Genomic DNA, 22,107 nt, shown 5'->3' with positions numbered 1-22,107 from the left:
GAGGGAAAGTTTTGCTGTGAAGATGAGTTTGGACTTACACTTGAGGGATGGGGAAGACCTGCCAGAGGGAAAGACCAGTGCAAGGTAAGGACATCAGAACAGGGTGTGTTGCACAAGTGGCACGAACTGTCATGGCAGGCCTTGAGGCACTGTGGCAGGAGTGTGATAGAAGAGGAGGTGGACCCCAGGAAAGTCCTGGGTGGAGGTGGGGATGTTTCTCTGATGTGGCCTGTGGTCAGAGGGAAGAAGCTGAATCATGGCCCAGGGTAGTCTGCTTCCCTCCTGCCCTTCAGTGTCCCAGAAGTCCAAGCTCTGCCCCAGGGTCTCAGGTGGAGGTGCTGCTTGAAATGTGGTTCATGGAACTGTTAGCTTTGGAGAGATTTGATGAGCCATTTCCCAACACTTGTCTCAACTTTTAAATTCCGCATGATTACCAGGATTGAATATATTGTTACTGTTTTAGTTGGACTCTTCATGTAGAAATCAGTGTAAAATTTGTGAACCTGGAGAGGCTTTTCTAGGGATGGTACAGATTGCTGGAATTGGTTTAGGAGCACTCAGGCTGCAGAGTGCAGCCATGAAGGTGCTATTTTGCTCCTGGTGCTGACTTTCCACTACAGATCAGAGCAGCTCAGTGACTATTGGGCAATACAGCAGGACCTAGCATGAAGCTTGGAAGGTCATTCAAGTCCCTTTCAAAGACTCCTCAAACCAGAGTAAGGTATTTAGGAGTAGGCACTGTTGAAGATTAACAGAAACCCAAAGAACATCATGTAAATTGACCGTGGACCCTACCATGCAGAGCACAGGCTGCACACGTGGTCATCACCACGGTCTCTGCTGGGTAGCGTGGGTGGGGCGGATGTATTTGAGAGTCTGTACTGTAATGACCCCCGTGTTGCACAATCACAGAATTGGGTTTCACTGAGTAAGCACTTCTCCGGGGATTGGTTATGTTGTGTTTCAGCTTAAAGAGCCTTTCGATTTGAGCCTGATCTCATGTCTCTATTACCCAAGGCTTGGAGGTGGCACTGCACCCCTGAGGCTGTCCCTCAGCTGCAGGTGAAAGTGTGGCTTTGTGCAAGAGGGCCTTAAGACAAACTGGAAACTGTGAAACCCCATCAGGGGAAGGAGGGTGCATGGAAGTGCAGAGCCATTGAAATCGCCATTTTTATCACCGTTCTTCATGCCCAGGCCTGTGTGTGACTCTGCTGCTCTCATTTCTCCTTTCTGCATTCACCCTTTAAGAACCCGATGAACAGAGCAGGACATAGTTTGAAGCCTGGGCAAATGGCAAGGAAGATTTAACTCCTAAAACTGGTGGTGGCATGGTAACATGCCACTGGAGAGAAGACCATGGCAGGGCCATAGGCAGGGCCACTGAATCTTTGGGGTGTGGCAGGACTGGAGCAGCCAGTGCTATACAAAGTGATGAACCAGTTGTGTCAGAAAATGAACAGAAATAGATCAAGCCTTTGTGAGAGTTTTCCTTTTCTTCCAGAGAACCTGTTTTAAAATAGTTTTCTCCATAGTACTTTGTTGTAAAATTAGTTTACCACAATATCTTACTCTCTGGGTTACTATGGGAAATTGACTAGAACCCCCTGTATGGTTTAATTGTATAACTGAAATCACAACCAGCCTTGAGGTTCCAAATCCCAATGAGGAAGCCGGATACAACCTAGCAAAGACATTTCCTTGCACAGGTCCCCTCCTTGGGGGCCAAGCCTCTTTAGTCCTGCTCCCAGGAGCTGGTCTATCTTCAACAGGCCCTGAGTGATTATCTCTGTCTTTCCAGCAGGTTTAGCTCTGTTTTTCAGTGTAGTAGCTGCCCCATCAGACATTAGACCGCATAGTGTGGCAAAGAGCTTTAGAATCTGAGTAGGCTCAGCCTGATCATGCCATTGGCCAAAGGTGTGGTTTAGTCCACCAAAGTCATTTCTGCATCTTCAACTGAAGATAGTGGTGCTGGTTCCATGTTCCAGTGATTTGGGTTAAGTAAGGTAATTCATGTGAACATGCTCTTCTCCCAGCTCTTCAAACTGCTCAAGTGATTTTTTTAATTGAAAAGTTGAATGACTTTGAGATATCTCTTTTTAATAAACACGCATCTCTTGGCCATTTAACAATGAAATATTGATCATTTCTTTCTTTCTCTTACAAATTAAATTTACTTTTGGGGGGGGGCGGGTACCAGGGATTAAACTCAGGGGTACTCAACCACTGAGCCACATCCCCAGCCCTATTTGTATTTTATTTAGAAACAGGGTCTCACTGAGTTACTTAGCTTTCACTGAGGCTGGCTTTAAACTCTCGATCCTCCTGCCTCAGCCTCCCAAACCGCTGGGAATACAGGTGTGTGCCACCATGCCCGACTTAAATTTACCTTTTAAAAACATTTTGGGTTATTGGTTTAAGGCAATTTGATGTGCCATGGTACAGTTTTCTATATGATTCCTGTGTTTTGTTAAGCTTCTCAGATCTATGGGTATATAGAATTTTCATCAAATTTGGAAACATTTTGGCCTTATTTATACATATACTTTTTTGTTTCCCTCCTCTCCTTCAGGGACACCAATTACTTGTATATAGGCTGCTTGATGTTGTCCCATGCATCACTGATCTGCCCATCTGTCTCTTCTCTCTGTTTCATTTTGGGTAGTGTCTATTGTAGAGTCATCAAATCTACTTATCTTTACTTCTTCAGTGTCTAGTCTGCTGTTAATCCTACCCAGTGTTTTTTCAACACAGATATTGAGGTTTTATCTCTAAAAATCTGATTTGAATCTTTTAAACCTCTTCCAGGTACAAAACATTTCAGTCTTTGTTTCTTAGGTTCTTTTAAAAAAAATTTAAGAAATATATATATTTTAGTTGTAGATGGACACAATACCTTTATTTTATTTATATGTGATGCTGAGGGTCAAACCCAGTGCCTCACATGTGCTAGGCAAGTGCTCTACCACTCCACCCGAATTTTACCTTTTAGTGTGCTAGATTTTGTTTTGTTTTCTTTTCCTATAAATATTCTTGATCTTTGTTCTTGGATATGATGAAATTATTCAGAAACAGTTTGATCTTCTTGAAATTTGCTTTTAAGCTTTTAAGCTTTGTTGGTAGGGTGAGCACATTTGTTAGTCTAAGGATTATATTCTTCTGAGCACTCTGTGAATGGTGAGGTTTTCCACTTTTATTATTATTATTAGTTGTTCAAAACATTACATAGCTCTTGACATACATTTGATTCAAGTAGGTTATGAACTCCCATTTTTTCCCCGTATACAGATTGCAGAATCACATCGGTTACACATCCACATTTTTACATACTGCCATATTAGTGTCTGTTTTAACTGGTGGAATGAGGCACTTCTCCTGGCTTGTATGAGCCTCAGGGATTGTTCATCTTGCTCCTGTCAGGTGGTTGTTTCCCAATCCTCCGATAATTCTCTTATCCACTAACCCTGATCCATACTCAGCTGAAGGCACAGGGACCATCCAGAATTTCGGCAGCACCTCCTCAAGCAGCTCTCCTGTCTTGAGTTCTCTGGTCCAGTGCTCTGGGACTCTTGCTCTGTCTTCAACTCAGGAGCTTCTGGGCTCCTCCAGGGCCTCCCCTATATACTCCATGGCCTGGAAACCCTCTCTAGGCAGTAAGCCAGGGCAGTGGTGGGGCCCACCTCAATTATTTTTCCTCAGTGATCACTTTCCTGAGATGCATGATGGCCAGTGCCTGAAAACCATTTTTTCCTGTTTAGCTCAGTTTTTTGGTTTTTCAGGGGCATGGGTTAATCTAGTCCCTGTTATTCCATCTTCACTAGACATAAATCCAAACCTAGTTTTTAAAACTTCTAATGAAATATTCTTAACATACAGGCATCTATAGCATATTGGTTACTTGGATAGTCATTATCCAGCTTCATAATTTTCTTACATTTGTGCTGTATTTTGAGAAATCAAAATGTTGTAAATGCAGTTAAATCCTCTCTTCACGATACTGTTCTTCTCTTGCTTTCTACCCAGGTAACCAGTGTTCTGTAATTGATGGCTGTCATTCTTGTGTGGATTTTTAGAATAGTTTTACTATATGTATATGTTCTAAATAATCTCTATTAATAGTGTTATCATGAGCATTTAAAACAATTTCACGTGTTTTATTCTTTGGTTTTCTTTCCTTTTTCATCAGCATTAAAGAAATATTTTTCCCCATGAAAAGTTACATGTAGCTGTAACTGGGAGGTACATGTTCCACAAGAATAATAAGAATCTTGCAGTTTTGTTCACTATGGTATCCCAAACATCTAGAATGGTACCTGGTACATAATAGGCATTCAATAAATATTTGTTTAATGAATGAATTCATTTTAAGTGCTATGTAGCATCTGATTATTTTTTTAATTTTTATTTTAGTTGTAGTTGGACACAATATCTTTATTTTATTTATTTATTTTTATGTAGTACTGAGGATTGAACCCAGCGCCTCATACATGCCAGGCTAGTGCTGTACCACTGAGCCACAATCCCATCCCACATCTGATTATCTTAATGCTATATAGCATCTTCCACTTAATGGTGTATTGTTGAATTCCACTACATGATAAAAGTATTGATTTATGTTCCCACCAGCAGTGTATAAATTTACCATTTCTCCATAATTTCACCACCATGAAGTATTATCTGATCTTTTAATTTCTACAATTCTGTATTCATGTTTTACTTTTTTCATGTTTTTAAATAGCACATTCCTTTTTTTTCCCTATAGAAATTCAATGTCATCTTTCCGTCCTGGGCGAGGGAATAGTGACAGTCGGAGGACTGTGTTTTATACCAATGAAGAGTGGGAACTTTTAGACCCACCCTCAAAAGACCTGGAGGAACCCATGGTACAAGAAGAAAGAAAGAAGCAGGTGCCTGAGGGAAACAAAGGTACAACATGCTCCTGAGCTCTGTCTCTTTCTCTGCTGCCTTCTGTTAACCCTGTGACCGGGGAGCTACTTTATTGGTAGGTATTTCTAGAAGCATAGGGCCCAAGAGAGGCTTGTATTCTCTCTGTGCGACATAAAATGTAAAGGCTTAAAAAATGAAATGCTATAAGAAATAAATGACCATCTAGTCCAATGGCTGTTAACCTTTTCCAGGAGATAGAAGAGCTGGAAATCATGCTGTTCTTTATGGAAATATTAATTTTAAAAGCTTTATTTATAGAAATTTGAAGTTGTACTCAAATGAAGAGACTACAGTATTACGAATTCTAGTGTTCCCATTGTGTTAGCTTTCTGTTAGAGTAACAAATACCCGAGGTAAGCCAACTTAGAGAGTGAAAGGGTTATTTTGACTCTCAGTTTGGGAAGTTTTAGTCAGTTGGCTCATTGCTTTGGGCCTGTGGGAGCACAGCATGGTAAAAGTGTGTGGAATAATAAAACTGGATTCACTTTATGTCCAGGGAGAAAAAGAATTATAGGAGAAAGGGGCTAGTCTTATCCCACTAAGACTCAGTGGTCACACTCCAGTAACCAAAGACCTGCCACTAGGTCCCACCTCTTAAAGTTTCCACCACCTCCCAGTAATGCCAAGCTGGAGATTAAGCCTTAGCAGGTGGACCTTTGGGGATATTCAAGATATAAGCTATAACACCCATCACCAGTTTCGCAATTTTGAATTTATAGTCTCTCTTATTCTGTCCTTGTCTCCCCTAGGATTCTGCCTTTCTTGCACACACCACCAGGCTGTATTATTTTAAATTCTGGACACTTGTAAATACTTTAGTAGGTATCTCTAAGAGATAATGACTCTTTTTAAAAAATTATAATTATAGCTTTATTATTACATTTAAAAGGAGTTACAGTAAATCCTTTATATTATTTAAGTCCCCAATTGTTCCATAAATGTTCAGTTTTTTCAAATGAAGATCAAACAAGGCCCACATGTTGTATTCAGTGACAAGTCTTCTTAAGCCTGTCTTTTCTAGACTGCTCCCTTATTCCTTCCCTTCTCCCTGCCACATGTGTGGAGGAAATTAGATCTTCAAGCTAAGGACATCGCTACCTCTGGATTTTGCTAACTGTATTTCTTGGCGTGAAGGGATGATCATTTAACATATGCCTCCATTTCCTGCGTTTCCTCCATGCTGCTAGTCATAGCTAGAGGCTTGCTCAGATTCAGGGTTGACTTAATTTGAACAAAGTACATTTTCTTTGGAGAGGGGGTGCTGTTTACTTGCTGTTGCACCCCCTGTGGAGCCATACCATGTCTGGTCTTTCCTCTGATAATATTTCAGTTGATTTGTGTTTAGGGGTGTTAGTCTGATCCATTCCTAATAACATCCATCAGCCTTTTGCTTAATGATTGTAGCAGCCATTCATAATCTAGATTCACTAAGTAATATTAGTGTTTTAAACAAAATTACAATAAATAATTTTGAAATATTGCCTTATGCTTGATTCAGCATGGGCCAGCAAGAGCAGGAGGCATAATTTCGGGAAATCTTTATGGAAAGACCAAGAATTTACTAAAGATAAAAATTTTTTTCTGTCCCCTGGGAAAGGGCATCCATGATTCACTTTGAGAAGGGGGCTTACTCCGTGTTCTGTAGAATCCTGGCATGAAACCCACCGCCCATACGACATGATGCACTTGGCAGCCAGTTGAACTCTAGCTGCCCAGTGCATGGCAGTTAGTGAGAATAAATACCCAGGACTCACTGTGACCTGGGAATACTTCCTGGAAGAAGAGGGATTAGGACTGGGGCTTTGGATCATTGAAAATGAGCACTTTTCCTCTGACTTTTAGTAGAAACTGAGAATGAAACAGAAAGCGTGAATGTAAGTAAGATTGGGAAGGGCGATCAGTGTGACTAGTGCCTTGGGAGTGATGAGAATCTCTCAGCACTGCTGGAGAGGAACTGGCAACAGCTCTCTAAGCTTCTGCCCAGTCCTGTGTCCCATTGAGGGGGAGCTCCATGAAAGACACTAATGTCTTTGGAATTTGATCTTGCTTGATTCGTGAGCATTTCCTGTATCAACTCTAAGAATCAACTCACTAGCTTATTGTCCATGTTATTTGTAGGAAGTGGACTACCCTTCCTTATCTCCCCCTGCCTTGATTTTAAGCAAACTTTTTGATATTATTATATCAAAACATAATACGCAGAAAAGCTCCCAAGTTAGAGTTGCTCAATGAATTGTCACAAAGCAAACACACCATGTAACCAGTGCTCCTTAGGTGCTAGCTGCACTGTCTCCCAGGGTCCGCTGTTCTCCCAATTTTAGATAAATCAGCTTTTATAGTGTGTGCCCTTTTGGGTCTCCTATTTGTATTTTGACATGTATCTGACTTTGTATTTGACTTTGTATTTATCTACACTAAAATTTATTTGGATCCCATGATATTTTTTAAATACTCGTTTTTGCTTAAAAGTTATGGCTTTAAAATATATGTTTATAATTCTTAAAAACAAAATGCATTTTTTTTTAGCAAAAAACAGATTAGCAAAAATGGGAAGCCAAGGATCCCTAGCATATCTTTTTTTTTTTTTTTTTTAAGACAGAGTTTCACTAAGTTGGTTAGGGCCTTGCTTCGTTCCGAGTCTGGTTTTGAACTTGTAATCTTCCTGCCTCGGTCTCCCAAGCTGCTGGGATTACAGGCATGTGCCACTGTGCCCAGCCAGCCCTAGTATATCTTTTAAAGTTACCACTGGTAGTCTTCTGAGGAGGGATCCAGTGGGGATGTTTTAGATTATTCTATAGAGTTGTGATTATTCTTTAGAATGGTGAGTACAAACTCCCTGGATGGCAATTCATGAGGACACTATTTTATTGTAGTTTCCAAATGGAAGACTTGACCTGCTCTTAAACAAGCAAATTTTATTTTATGTAGGAGTAACTGGCTCAGGATTCCCCTTTGACTTTGGACGTAATCCCTACAAAGGAAAACGCCCTTTGAAAGACATAATTGGATCATACAAAAACCGTCACAGCAGTGGAGACCCTTCCAGCGAGGGCATGTCAGGTGGTGTCATAAGCAAAGCAGCCTCCGAGTTGCAGCTGCAGGTTCAGAGCCAGCAGGAGGAGCTGGAGCGGCTGAGGAAGGACCTGTCCAGTCAGAAGGTAACTGGTCTTCAGACTTCTCTCTTACCCCACATTTGCTGGTCGAGCCCTAGGAGGAAAGCCTGGTTCACAGTCCATCTCCCAGGAGGACTCTTCACCAGAGCTTCGTGTTGCCATGGCACCATGCTGGGCACTGTGCTCTGCCCAGTTTTTGAATTTCCAGGGAGAGGGAAGGTCCCTTTAAAGATGTTGCAGGACAGTGCTCTCTGCACCCTTGCCCAGTTCTGCCCCTGAGGCTGACTCTCTAAACATGGCTTTAGCCTAGAGTTCTTTAACGGTTTAAAGAGTTTCCATGTCCGGTTGAGCAGCGTAGTTTCTTTATGAGCTGATCAAACCTAATTAAACTTAACGGCTCGGCTGTTCAGTGAATCTCAGGGCACAGATTCTCTAATACTGATGAACATTTGCCAGGAACCATTGCTAATTACAGTATGCACTCCATTATTTCCTGTTTCCTATTATTGTTCTCCAGTCACTCTTCATGGAGTAAATATTTTTTCCTTTCTATTTTTGTGATCTTTCAAGAGGAAGTTCAGTATTAAAGTGTTTCCAGTAAAGTTTCTGCATTTCCTCAAATTCCAGCAATTGCTCCCTGTAGCCTTGTCATGATTTCTGCTTTTCCCCTCTTCCTGTGCTCTCCCTGCCCTTCACCTGATCTTCCTCTCGGCTCGAAGGAGCTGGTTCGGCTGCTCCAGCAGACAGTTCGGTCATCCCAGTATGACAAGTATTTCACAAGCAGCCGACTCTGTGAGGGGGTCCCTGGGAACATGCTGGAGCTTCTTCATCAGAAGGACGACCAGATTTTGGGACTCAGCAACCATCTGGAGCGGTTCACCCTGGAAAAGGAGAGTCTCCAGCAGGAAGTGAGGACACTGAAGAGCAAGGTGGGGGAGCTCAACGAGCAGCTGGGGATGCTGATGGAGACCATCCAGGCCAAGGACGAGGTCATCATCAAGCTCAGCGAGTCTGAGGGCAGCGTGTCTTCTCCCTCTTCTGGGCCCGGCTCCCCCTTGACTGCCCCAGTCAGCAGGGATCAGCTGGAGCTGGACAGGCTGAAAGTAAGAGCAGGGCCTGGGCTCTGATTGCTGGGATGGAGATCCAGAAACCAGTTAGCTTTATCACATCACTCCACAGGCACTGGCCTCTGTCAGCTAATTTGTTGAGAGAGCTGAGCAACTGTGCCCTTTTTTAGGTTTGGGGGGGGGGCAGGGACAAGTGTAATAGAACTTATAGTCAAGTAATAATAGTTGTTTATTATTATTAATTAATAATAATTATTATTACATTGTTTACAGCACTGAGGATGGAACCTAGTGCCTCCTACATCTAGGCATGTTCTGTACTACTGAGCTCCACCTCCACTCTTGACATTCTAAGGAGCTTCTCTGAAAAATGAAACTTTTGGTCCAACACTATTGCCATTGCTTCAAGGAGCTAAGACTTCCCTTTCTATTTATTCCACCCATAGGACTTCATTATTCCACAGAACCTATTCATGTACCTTCTGGGTACATGAATACACATATAAACTTAATTTTTACCCACTACAGGACCTAACACAGGCCTGGGCAGGAGCATTGTTGCCAATAACTAGTATAGGGCCAGCTGGAGAGGTGGACCTGCTCCAGACAGGCCCAGGAAGTGGCCTACTCAGGCTCTGCCCAAGGTGGGTGGGTCCTGACACCTAGAAGGGAGGACAGCATGTCTCTCTGGGCTAGCCCTAGGGTAGGAGGCTGGTTCCTAAACAGCAGTGACTCTCCCTAGTCACACCTAGGGTGGTGGCAAGCAGATGAGGTAGGAGGAGCACCCAGCTCTTATGGGAGGCAAGGGCAAATCTGCATATCATAAGGATATGCCTGCAGAGAAGCTTGGTCCAGAGGGGAGAACTGAGTGGTCCTGCACCACTGTCAGGCCATAGAAAGTGTCACCAAATCTTGCTGCTACTAGTTCTATTCCTGAGACCTTTGTTATAAAGGTTTCAGTTAGACAAATGTCCTGTAGGACACAGGGGAGAGCCCAGGTGACCCCAGGCAATTCTGTAGCTACCAGCCCCACTTGGCCCCAAAGTGCCTCTCACTCTCTTCTTGCAAATAATTTGGCTTCAAGGATGCTTGCCTGCACAAACAGAGTTTATCCTTGAAGGGCAAAGATTTGTTGCTGTCGAGGTTATCACTGAGCATTCACTTCTTGCCTTGCTGTTTCTTTCGTGTACTGGCAACAGGTTGAATGGGTGAATGGTGAGCAGGCCAGGGACCTTGAAGACAACTCCAAAATGGAGGTTAAAAACCCTGGAATAATAGTAGCATCACTGGAATGCCTAGATGATCTCCCATAGTGACCACATCTCAGTGACAGCATCCCCTGAATATGGGAGGCCCTGAAGATTTGTTAGTATAACAACAAAAACAATAAATTATTGTTAGTAAAACAATAAGACAACAAAAAACCCAATATCATTACTTTATACTTATGTACTAGAAAGACAGCCTCTTTAAAACAGAGGCCATGGTTAGTGTTGCCAATAGAAGTCAATTTTGTTTATATACACAATTGTGACTATCCTTGACCCTGATAGACATCAATCCCATCAATAATATACTTAGATAATACGAGTTGAAATTTACATATTGCAAGCTTGTCTATTTTTGTAGCTTGTAGAGATGGATGCTTGAGCATTGGGTTTCCAAGCTATAATGGGCCATGCTTGGAGTGGAGGAGTGTGGGGGACAAGTTTTCCCAGGGAGCCAAGCCAGGCATGTGATATGTGTGCCACACAACTGCTGCGACTCTGCATGGCTCCCTTTGGAGACCACTGACAGGGTTTACCAGAGAGGACTCCCCCTCCCTTTCCTTGTTATAGCATAATGGCTGGGATGGTTCCAAATCAGTTGTGAAATCTTTTTCCCCAACTTTTCTCAATGGTTTTAAAGCATGTGGCTCTAAAATTCCGAAACAGTGAGATTAAGTGGGGACAGTTTACGAAGAGGCAGGATTCTAAGTGGGAGAGTGACACCTGCCTGGGTAAGGACCTACCTCATGTTTCCTGACATAGTTCGGCCTGGGGCCTGTTAGTGCCATTGCCAGGAGCATCTGTCCCCCTGCCATGCAGAAGATATTCACGCCTAATCCACCTCTGCCCTGCAAGGATTGAAAGGACTTGAGAGAGGAGGAAAGAGAGCTTAGAGTATTCATTTCAACATGTGTTTTCTCCTCATCCTGCAGTTCTAGGTTGTATAGTTGAAGAAGTAGTATTGATTTCTTCTTTGACCCCAAATTTAAAGCACCTAGGTGGGGAAAAAAATAATAATATATATATAGCATATATAAATAGCCATTCTGTATTTTTATATATAAACAAGCATAATGTTTGACATGTGTTTTTATATATTTTTATATTTTTATTTTTAAGATATATTTGTACATCTTCTTATTATTGCTGTTACTAGTCATTTTTCTTATTCTGTTATCAGTGGATATGGCCTATAAAAATTTCTGTCTTTTGGTACTTACTGTTTTATCTTTCTTTCTTTCTTTCTTTCTTTCTTTCTTTCTTGTTGTTGTTGTATATGCTGGGGATTGAACCCAGCTCCTCATGCATGCTAAGCAATCACTCCACTGTTGAGCTACATCTGCAGTCCTTGCTAACTTTTTTGTGGTCTGACACATGATCATGTTTTATTTCTATAGATTTTGAGGTAGGGGCAAAATTTTGGCAGCCTAGCGACTTAAGTACAACACAGGGTGTTCTAAGGGTTAAAGGAGGTGGTCCGCGTGAAGCCCAAGTACATAGTGCCTGGCACTTTGTGGGGTTTTAACTGTCAGATGTTATCATTGCTGTGATCATCATCATCATCTTTGTAGAGGAATATCCTTAAAATGAATGTTCTGGATTTACCTAGACTTTAATACAAAGCATAATTTAAAGACATAGATGTGGGGGCCGAGTTTATAGCTCAGTTGGCAGAGTGCTTGCCTTGGATGCACAAGGCCTTGGGTTTAATCCCCAGCACCACACACACACAAAAAAAAAAAAAGAAGAAGAAGAAGAAGAAGGATATAGGTGTAGCTCTCACCACCCTACCTCCTATCACTCACAGGGTATCTGTCCATCATTGCCGAGTGTATTCTTAAGTTGCTGTCCAGTCCAACTGCCTTTGGTTGGCCTACCTTGTGGTAATGTGTTTGTTCACTGCTAAGGTGCTGAGAGAGAGGAGAACACCATGATTCAGGTCAGAAAACAAAATCAATGGGCCTCCTTTTGGGTTTGACATTTGGTGTTTTGAGGACTTGACTTGCTGAGGCTGATCAGGGGTGATGCCTGTCCAAGTGCAGGTGGCAGTCAGGGCTGAGCACACAGGTCGGGAGCCCACCAGGCCAGGCCCTCAGAAGCCTGCTTCCCTACCCAGATGCTTCCTGGATGGACACCTCAGTTCTTCTCATCATCTCTCTGGGAGAGAGAGATGATGAGAATAGCTCCCTGAGAGTTGTGAGGTTTAAATGAGATCAAGAATGTCACACGCTTCACATGGCACTTGTAACTCATACCAGATGCTCCATAAATATCTGAAATTAAAGGGGCTATTGAAACTTTTTCAGTTCTTCTGCAGTTTAGGGGAGAAATTGTATATCCTCAAGGTAGTTTCAAGTTTGGAGGTTGGGGCATGTCTGTGGACATATCCCTGGAGAATAGCAGCTGTCTCCTTCCTGTGATAACACAGGGATCAGTCTTTCTTGACCACCCTGGCCTGCCCTTGGAGCTGCCTTGAACAAATTCTGTTCTGTGACTGAGGGATCAGAAATTCTTTAGGAACCTCATGCACCAACCTGTCAGGTTATAAAAGAGACATAATTATAAACAGTGGGGGACAGGGGACACATTTATTAAAGACTGAATTTATAAGGAACATTTAGAAATCATTGCCTAAAAGGTAGTTCTAATTAATCTCTTTGTCTAGAAGCTTCTTCAATTCATTGTTTGCTTTTATTATAATGGTCTGAAAGTTTTATAACATTATTTTCATAGCATTTTACATGAAAACTCTTCTCCCCCTTTTTTATTTGTTTTTGGACCAGGCAGAATTTGTCATTGGTTTGTTACATTCTCTTTTTTAAAAAAAATAAAGATATTTTTAGTTGTAGATGGACATAACTTTATTTATTTACTTTTATATGGTGCTAAGAATCAAACCCAGTGCCTCACATGTGCTAGGCAAGTGCTCCACACTGAACTACAGCCCCAGCCCCATTGTTACATTCTCTTAAAGACATAAAGTAAATATGGCAAAAGTAAACAGTTGGTGAACTAGGTGAATGGCATTCTTGGGTTTTGTTTTGTTTGCTTATTTGCTTTGTAGTGCTGGGGACTGAACCTGGCCTTGTGCATGCTAGACCAGTGCTCTGCCATTGAGCCACAGTCCTGCTCCTGTGGTACTTTTCTTTCATCGTTTGAAATTTTTCAATACAAAAAATAGAGGAGCCTATTTAAGTGGCTTTTCCATTGTAGACTATAGTTCTTCATTATTTAGTGTAATTTTCAGTTAAGGGTTTTTATGCGTTTGTAGTCTTTTTAAAAATAAACTGGATAAGTAAAAATGAGAACCTGCTGAGAATCTGTTTAATTTCTCTAGTTTAAAAAGACAAGATTATAAGTGTTTGCCTTTTTTATACCACCTCAGTGAATATGAATAGATAACATAATTGCATAGGTTTAGGAGATAAGTCTTATTTACCTCTTGTTTATCTCCTGTCATCAATTGAGAAAAATCATCACTGTTAAGGAGCTGTTTTTCTCCCTCCTTGACAATGCTTAGGCAGGCACTGTTGCTGTCAGGAGGGGGAAAAAGATCAGTCAGAAAGTTCCTATTAAGAGCTTCCAGTTCCTTATAACTTGCTCTAACTTAGCAGAACTATTTGACTGATGAGACAGCAAGATGCTAATTACATAGGATAATTAGTCAACATTCAAGCAGTGTGAATTGATGGTCTTTGTTTTTTGCCCCAACAGGATAATCTGCAGGGGTACAAAACCCAAAATAAATTTCTAAATAAAGAAATTTTGGAACTCTCAGCTCTACGGAGAAATGCAGAAAGGAGAGAGAGAGATCTGATGGCAAAGGTGGGTCTAGATGAGCATATTCTATTATCTGATGGGAGGGAAATTTAGGAAACCATTTTTAAGTGGTTGTGCTTTAAAACCATTTCAGCTGCCATGGTTGGAGTGATATGACCACTGGTATCAAAATGTATTTAAAATATATATTGTACATAGATCCATGTACTTTATCTTTGATGAGGCAAAGATAAATGTCCTTAGATGTAGCTCTCATTCGTATGTATATAATTTTAATGGCATTTTCAGGGGGGAGGTTAATATAATCACCAAGATTAATTTAATTTTTTTAAATATTTATTTTTTAGTTGTAGTTAGACACAATAACTTTATTTCACTTATTTATTGTTATGTGGTGCTGAGGATCAAACCCAGGGTCCCGCACATGCGAGGCGAGCGCTCTACTGCTGAGCCACAATCCCAGCCCCTTGAATTTTTTTTTTTTTTAGAGAGAGAGAGAAAATTTTTTTAATATTTATTTTTTAGTTTTCTGCAGACACAACATCTTTGTTTGTATGTGGTGCTGAGGATCGAACCCAGGCTGCACGCGTGCCAGGCGAGCGCGATACCACTTGAGCCACATCCCCAGCCCCTTGAATTTTGATTTATGCTATTTAGTTCTGTATCTGTAAATCAGGGTATTGAGGATAACTCCATTGTGAACCCACTGACTCTCCACTCAAGACATAATTATGGCTAGAAAGGGCTTTGTCAAGTGTAAAGGGACAAAAAACGTTCTATCATCAAATGAACTATAATCAACTGACACTTGTCCACAGATGTTATATATTTTATGTATGTTTTTGAGCAGACATCAAACATCTTCTCAAACCTTATTCCTGCATCTTTTTGAGGGTGTGTTTGATTTGTTGATCAGGTGGCACATGGGAGCTGGACAAAGGTCACAGAGTCCTTAGATAGTTGCTGTGTGGCATGGGGTGGCCACTCATGGCCAATGAACATGGTGGCACCAGCTTGACTCAGTAATTGGCAAAGGACATGGTTTCTGTTATTCGTTCAGCCCTGTGCAGGGGTGAGGCATGTATTAACATCCAGACCTTTGATTGTTAGAACCCTTCTGTGTCAGACCCCTAGAAGGAAGAGGAGGGCCACAATAGGTCTTTTTTAAAAAAAAAAAAAAGTTTTTAGTTGTAGGTGGACACAATATTTATTTATTTTATTTTTACTTGGTGCTGAGGATCAAACCCAGTGCCTCACACATGCAAGGCAAGTACTCTTCCACTGAGTATAACCCAAGACCCACAGTAGGTTTTTTAAATATGATAGATGGCCTGTGGCATACATTAATTTCTTCTTTGTTACACTGTCTCTAGTTTATTTCCTAATAGTTTGAGCTGGTCATTATTGATTACTTGAGGTACCTAAGGATTGCTTTTCTCATGTCTCTGTGTGGATGGAGGTAACCCCCACATTCTCTGCAGTATTCTAGCCTGGAAGCCAAGCTCTGCCAGATAGAAAGTAAATACTTGATATTGCTTCAAGAAATGAAGACACCAGTTTGCTCAGAAGAACAGGGGCCTTCCCGGGATGTCATAGCCCAGTTGCTGGAGGATGCACTGCAGGTTGAGAGTCAAGAGCAGCCAGAACAAGCATTCATTAAGCCTCATCTTGTCAGGTAAAGGAACAAGAGACTGTTGGGGGTAATGCACCCCATTTCTGAAGTGTCCTTTTTCAGTAGTAGCCACTCACAGGAGCGTCTCATTTGATGCTCATGGCAAGTGTTGTTGGGTCAGCAGAACAGATAATATTACCATTCCCCTCCCAGTAATCAAGTGATAGATCTGGAATCAGCCCAGGTATCCTGCTTCAAGACTTTTTTCTTGTGAACCATGTCAAAGCCCACACCACTTTGGGAGGGGCCAGGTTTCTGTTAGGAACCCTCTCCTGAGACAGTTATACCCACAGGCAATTTAAAAGCAAAGGGGGACTGGACTTTCTTTATAAGGGGAACCTTTTTTTAAAAAATTTTTATGTTGTAGATGGACACAATACCTTTACTATGTTTGTTTATTTTTATGTGGTGCTAGGGATCAAATCCAGTGTCTCACACATGCTAGGCAAGTGCTCTACCACTGAGCTACAACCCGAGCCCAGGGAAAGCTTTTTGGGAAACTTAATTCATTGGTCCAGAACCCACTAAGGATCTGATGTAAGCCATAGACACACTTGCCTCCAAAAGTAATTGCAGCACACACACACACACACACACACACACACACACAATTTTGCACATTCTTTTTGGAAATCATAGAACCTGGAAGTTCATGATGGATCTTGGATTAAGAATCCATTATAACCAATTTTCTGAAAAGTGGAACTTGTGAAATGTTGGAACTTGAAGAAATCTGCACATTCACTTGGGTCCACCCTCTTCTCCTGTTTCACCCTCTGCCACTCAGAGACAGCAATGTGTTGAGTCTCGATTACCACAGTCTCCTTCCTGCCAGTCCTCTCTTCTCCCAGATTATCCTCAGGTGAAGCCTTGCTTCCATTTGGCATAATCTTTCCCTCCCCTGAGCTTACGACACCTGCCAGCATTGTTTGGGCTGCACAGATGACAGAAACACGCTGTCAGAATATGATTGACGTCATTGTTGCAAAACACTTGTTTTGAGGTTGAGGCCCAAGAGAACTGCCTATGCTGCTGTGTGGTGCTGCTCCGTTGGGAGTGATTAACCTCTGCAAGCCTCCGAGCTGTTCTGAAGGAGTGAGGTACTCTTCCCATGTTAGGTACCCACCAGGTATGTTTTTCACCTACTTCAGAGAACTTCATTGATGAGAGGACCACAGTACTTTATTATGCTCCTAGTGGAGAAAATCTTTGCATTTTTCTTAGTTACTGCATCACTGTTCATAACAATCAAAGTACATGTTCCCAGGTACCCAGGCAAGAGAGTTACTCTAAGTGTAGAATAGAAGGGAGATTCTTGACCGAATGCATGTCTTCAACTCTGCCAAACCCAGTTCCCAAAGTACTTGAATTAGCTTCACACTCAGTGCATGCAAAGCTTTTCTGTTAATTTTCCGTTGCCATCCTAACAAATTACCACAAACTTAGTGACTTAAAACAGCACAGAGGGCTGTGGTTGTGGCTCAGCAGTAGAATGAATGCTCGCCTACCACGTGCGAGGATCTGGGTTCGATCCTCAGCACCACATAAAGATAAATAAATAAAAAATAAAGGTATCGTGTCCAACTACAACTAAAAAATAAATAAATAAATATTTTTTAAAAATAAAGCAGCACAGATTCACTATCTTATAGTTCTATGGGTCAGAAGCCCAACATAGGTCTCACTGGATTAAAGTCAAAGTTTGATCAAGGGCTGCATTCCTTTCTGAGTGTTCTAGGGAACAGTTCATTTCCTTGCTCACTCAAGATGTTGGTAGAATACAGTTCCCTTGAAGCTGCAAGACTAGTCCCTGTTACTTTTCTGGCTGTCAGCTATGGCAGTTCCCAGCTTCTAGAAGCCACCTATATTCCATATAATTTTCATTTTCCCATTTGTTTTTTTCAACAGCGAGTATGATATTTATGGGTTCAGGACTGTCCCTGATGATGACGAGGAAGAGAAATTGGTCGCCAAAGTCCGTGCATTGGACCTGAAAACTCTCTACCTCACAGAAAACCAGGAAGTTTCCACTGGGGTCAAGTGGGAAAACTATTTTGCAAGCACAATGAACAGAGAGATGATGTGCTCTCCCGAATTAAAAAACCTGATTCGTGCAGGCATTCCCCACGAGCACCGTTCCAAGGTGTGGAAGTGGTGTGTGGACCTTCACACAAGGAAGTTCAAGGACAGTGCTGAGCCAGGCTACTTCCAGACCTTGCTTCAAAAAGCACTGGAGAAACAGAACCCAGCCTCTAAGCAGATAGAGCTAGACCTGCTGCGAACTCTGCCCAACAACAAACATTACTCCTGCCCCACCTCTGAAGGCATACAGAAGCTACGGAACGTCCTCCTCGCCTTCTCCTGGCGGAATCCAGATATCGGCTACTGCCAAGGTCTAAACAGGTGAGTGTCAGCCACAGAAAGTTCCTGTTTGCCATTTATAGAACTTCTTGGCACCAGACACTGCCTGGCAGCTCCCTACCTCCTGGTTGGCCAAGAAAAGCCAGTATTTTAAGGGAAAAGTAATTTCAGCAAGCTAGTTTTATGGTACAGTATCCCTAGTTCTAGAATAACTGAGGGAAATAGACATACTTCCAGAAAGCATCAAAAAATACAAAAGTTGGGCTGGGGATGTGGCTCAAGCGGTAGCGCGCTCGCCTGGCATGCGTGCCACCCGGGTTCAATCCTCAGCACCACATACAAACAAAGATGTTGTGTCCGCCAATAACTAAAAGAAATAAATATTTAAAAAAATTCTCTCTCTCTCTCTCTCTCTCTCTCTCTCTCTCTCTCTCTCTCTCTCAAAAAAAAAAAAAAATACAAAAGTTGGTAGCTAGGCATGGAGGAGCATACCTATAATTTCAACCACTCAGGAAGCAGGAGAATTGTTAAGTTTGAGGCCAGCCTTAGCAACTTAGTGAGACCTTGTCTCGAAAATAAAAAGGGCTGGGACATCCCAGTGGTAGAAGCTATGCTTAGCATGCAAGAGGCCAGGTTCAATCCTCAGCACTAAAAAGAAAGGGGGGCAACATGAAAGTCAAATGTACTTGAAACATCCTGGGATCTCATTTTTTTTTCCTTGTTAATCTCTTCACTTGTGGGTTTTGATCAGAAGAGTTTGATTTCATTAGTTGATAATGCATGCAGTAAAAACTCTTGATCACTCCTTATTTATACAGCATCCTTGTGATTAAGAAATTGCTCCAAACTGTTCGTCAGCAGATTGAAATTTAGCTCACGAAGGACCTAGACTTGCTTTCTTTTAGTCTAGAATCTCTCTGTAGGTCTTGCATACTTCCCTGCTTTCATAAGCAAAGGACATGGGAAAGCCTCTCACCTTGTTTTAGAGATCTAGGCTCCTCATCCCAAGCCATGCTTTGGGAGGTGCTGAGGTCTGCTCTCCACAAAAGCTCCACAAAGCTCCTCCCAGCTCTGAAGGTTCGGTGCTGGTGACTGCTTCTTACCATATGATCTCACCTGGCTGTTACCCTTTCTGCTACTTCTGCTTCCTGCTGTCATTGCAGTAGTGTGTTTATATTCCTGTCTGGATAGTGATAGAACTAACCAAGCTTCCCAGGAAGATAAAATAAGAATGAAGGTGATGTATGCATTCTACTATCATGTACAACCAATTTAAACAAACAAAAAAATTTTTTAAGTGCTCTGTGTGTGTATTTGAGGAATTTTCCTGTAAGGCAAGTGCATGAGTTAGAGTTTTGAATGCTGGCTTTGAGGCCTTTTTGCTCCTGATCCTTGCCAGTGCCAACCTTCAGTTGGGGCTGGGGTTGTCCCTGAGTAGTGGAGCCCATACTTGGCATGCATGAGGCCCAGGTTCAGTCCTTACCACCAAAAGAACAAACAAAAAACATGAAAATCAAATTCACTTGAAACAGCTCAGAGTCTTGTTCTTCCTTGTTGATCTCTTCACCCTTGGGTTTTGATCAGAAGAGTTTAATTTCATTAATTGATAATGAATGGAGTGAAAATTCTTGGTCCCTCATTTATATAAGCTATTTGCATGAAAGTATTGCAAAAAAGATTTTTAAACTGGACCACTACTTGATGAAGACCTAAATGAAGCCAAGTGCTAATAAAACAATCTTGTTTTACTTAAAACCAGAGTTCACATTATATACTTAATACTCAGTCTAAAACTTCCTGGTAGCTGAAAGCTTCTGAAACCAAAGGATCCCAGAGAGGACTTGAGTGTTCCTGTTTATCTAGCGTTGTCATTGATTTTTCCCAAACATAAGTGATGCTTCCAGGTAATCAAAGCTTTCTCTGTGCACCTCTTTGTTAGAGCCTCTGAACTTAAACTGTTTCATTGGAATTTTTTCTTCAAAATGCTTGGTATGTGTCCACGCCTTTCTGAGTCTTCAGACTTTCAGTAGGAAAACTTTAGTCTAGATAATTCAAACCTCTCATCTTTACATCAGTTAATTTGAGTGTTCTGATTTCCGAATCTTTACCCCCTGTGCTGGCATCCTCACATCTTCAGATCCTGTGGGTTTGGTTTCTGTGCTTTTGTGAACTGTTTTTCTCTTCCTCCACCTCCCAGTTGTCACCTTTCCAACCTCCATCTCCTTCACGATATCCCCTTTTCACCTAGCCTAGATCTTTATTTTTTTTCTTTTAATTTGAGATGATTTTTAGTTTTATCTAAGAGGAAAAGAAAAAGCAATTGGGGTGATGGTGCCAGTGGTTGAACCCAGGGGTGCTTAACCACTGAGCCATATCCCCAGCCTATTATTATTATTATTATTGTAGTAGTAGTAGTAGTAGTAGTAGTAGTAGTAGTAGTAGTAAATGGACAGAATGCCCTTATTTATTTTTTATGAGGATTAAACCCAGTGCCTCACACATGCTAGGTAAGTGCTCTGCCACTGAGCGACAGCCTTTTGTTTTTATTTTTTATTTTGAGACAGGGTCTCCACTAAGTTGATTAGGGCCTCACTAAGTTGCTGAGGCTGCCTTTGAACTTGTAATCCTCTTGCCTCAGCCTTTCAAGTTGATGGGATTATAGGTTTGTGCCACCATGCTCAGCCAGAAAAAGCAAATTTTGATAAAGGGTTTCAAGGTTTTTGGGTGATGCACATAAACTCATATCATAGGCAGAAGTTCTTGGATTTCAGCTGAGTAGAGAGGGGCTTTTCTCTTGCCTCTTCCCCGAATGCCCACTTAGAGCCAGACCTAGGATTACCAGAAAGTGACAAGGTATAAATAGCTGGATCCAGGTTTCTGTTGCACTCATCTGCAGCCTTGACTGCAGTTCCCTTAGAAAGCCCCTCACCAGGGTTCCTTTGTCTGCCCCCTCATTCCTCCAGAGTAGAAGCAAAATGAATGGAATCAGGAAAGTTGTTTTTAAAGCATTGTGTACTCTTTGTTACTTACATTCACATCTTTTTTTTATTATTTAATAAAAGGATTAGTTGGAACTTTGAACAATGGACTCAAAGAATTAGCTGTGTTAGCAAAATCTTAAAATGAAAATATTTCCTTATATGAGGATGGTCAATTATTAGGAAACAATTTCATCTTTGAACAGAAACCAGATGAAAGGGTGAGGGGAATATAGCCTTGCTTCTCGAATCTTAAGAACTGCCTCACTTCTCAGGAACACTTAATTTTTTAAATTTATTTTTTAGTTATAGGGAGACACAATATTTTTATTTTATTTTTATGTGGTGCTGAGGATCGGGCCCAGCGCCTTATGCATGCTAGGCGAGTGCTTTACCTCTGAGCCATAAGCCCAGCATCTTAATTATTTTTCTTTATTGGAGAACTAAAAATGGTAGTAGCCTTGAGAGAAAATGCTTCAGCAGACGTCTCGGTGAAGACTGTGGCAAGGACCTGGCACTGATCTCACTCCTGTTTGTTGTAGGTTGGTGGCAGTGGCTCTCCTGTACCTGGAGCAAGAAGATGCTTTCTGGTGTCTGGTTACCATTGTGGAAGTTTTCATGCCTCGAGACTATTACACAAAGACTCTTTTAGGATCCCAGGTACTTTTTAAAATACTGTACTTCAGTCAGTCACCAACTTGTAGAATTATCACTGATACCCACTTTAAACCCCCATGGGGGGAAGCTTTGCATACATGACCTCAGAGACTGATCCCTGAAGGAGGCAGGTCACATCTCAGAGCCTAGACTGAGTGGTTGTGAGTGGGGCTGGGCTGGCTCCTTCAGGTCACTGGAAGCTGACAGAGAGTTGTCCTTCGGGCCTGATGTTACGTTCACTGTCCTGTGCTCTCTCCCCTGGGCACA

The 22,107-nt window shown here is 41.8% G+C and overlaps 1 protein-coding gene across 5 annotated transcripts in view; it reads left to right on the top strand.

The window, feature by feature from the left end:
* The window catches only part of TBC1D2B (TBC1 domain family member 2B), a 76,663-nt gene that overhangs the window by 35,468 nt on the left and 19,088 nt on the right, over positions 1 to 22,107 (top strand). For all 5 annotated transcript variants that reach the window (XM_081293523.1, XM_081293525.1, XM_081293526.1 and 2 more), the window contains 7 exons: positions 4,760 to 4,923; positions 7,873 to 8,102; positions 8,777 to 9,160; positions 14,107 to 14,217; positions 15,654 to 15,847; positions 17,753 to 18,247; positions 21,726 to 21,843. In XM_081293523.1, the coding sequence (XP_081149649.1) occupies positions 4,760 to 4,923; positions 7,873 to 8,102; positions 8,777 to 9,160; positions 14,107 to 14,217; positions 15,654 to 15,847; positions 17,753 to 18,247; positions 21,726 to 21,843 (1,696 nt within the window). The remainder of the gene's footprint in view (positions 1 to 4,759; positions 4,924 to 7,872; positions 8,103 to 8,776; positions 9,161 to 14,106; positions 14,218 to 15,653; positions 15,848 to 17,752; positions 18,248 to 21,725; positions 21,844 to 22,107) is intronic.

Source organism: Spermophilus citellus (assembly GCF_964194105.1).
Source record: "Spermophilus citellus genome assembly, chromosome: 4".
NCBI lineage: Eukaryota > Metazoa > Chordata > Mammalia > Rodentia > Sciuridae > Spermophilus > Spermophilus citellus.
Note: the sequence above shows the minus strand (reverse complement) of the source record. Positions and strands in the feature narration are given on the sequence as shown.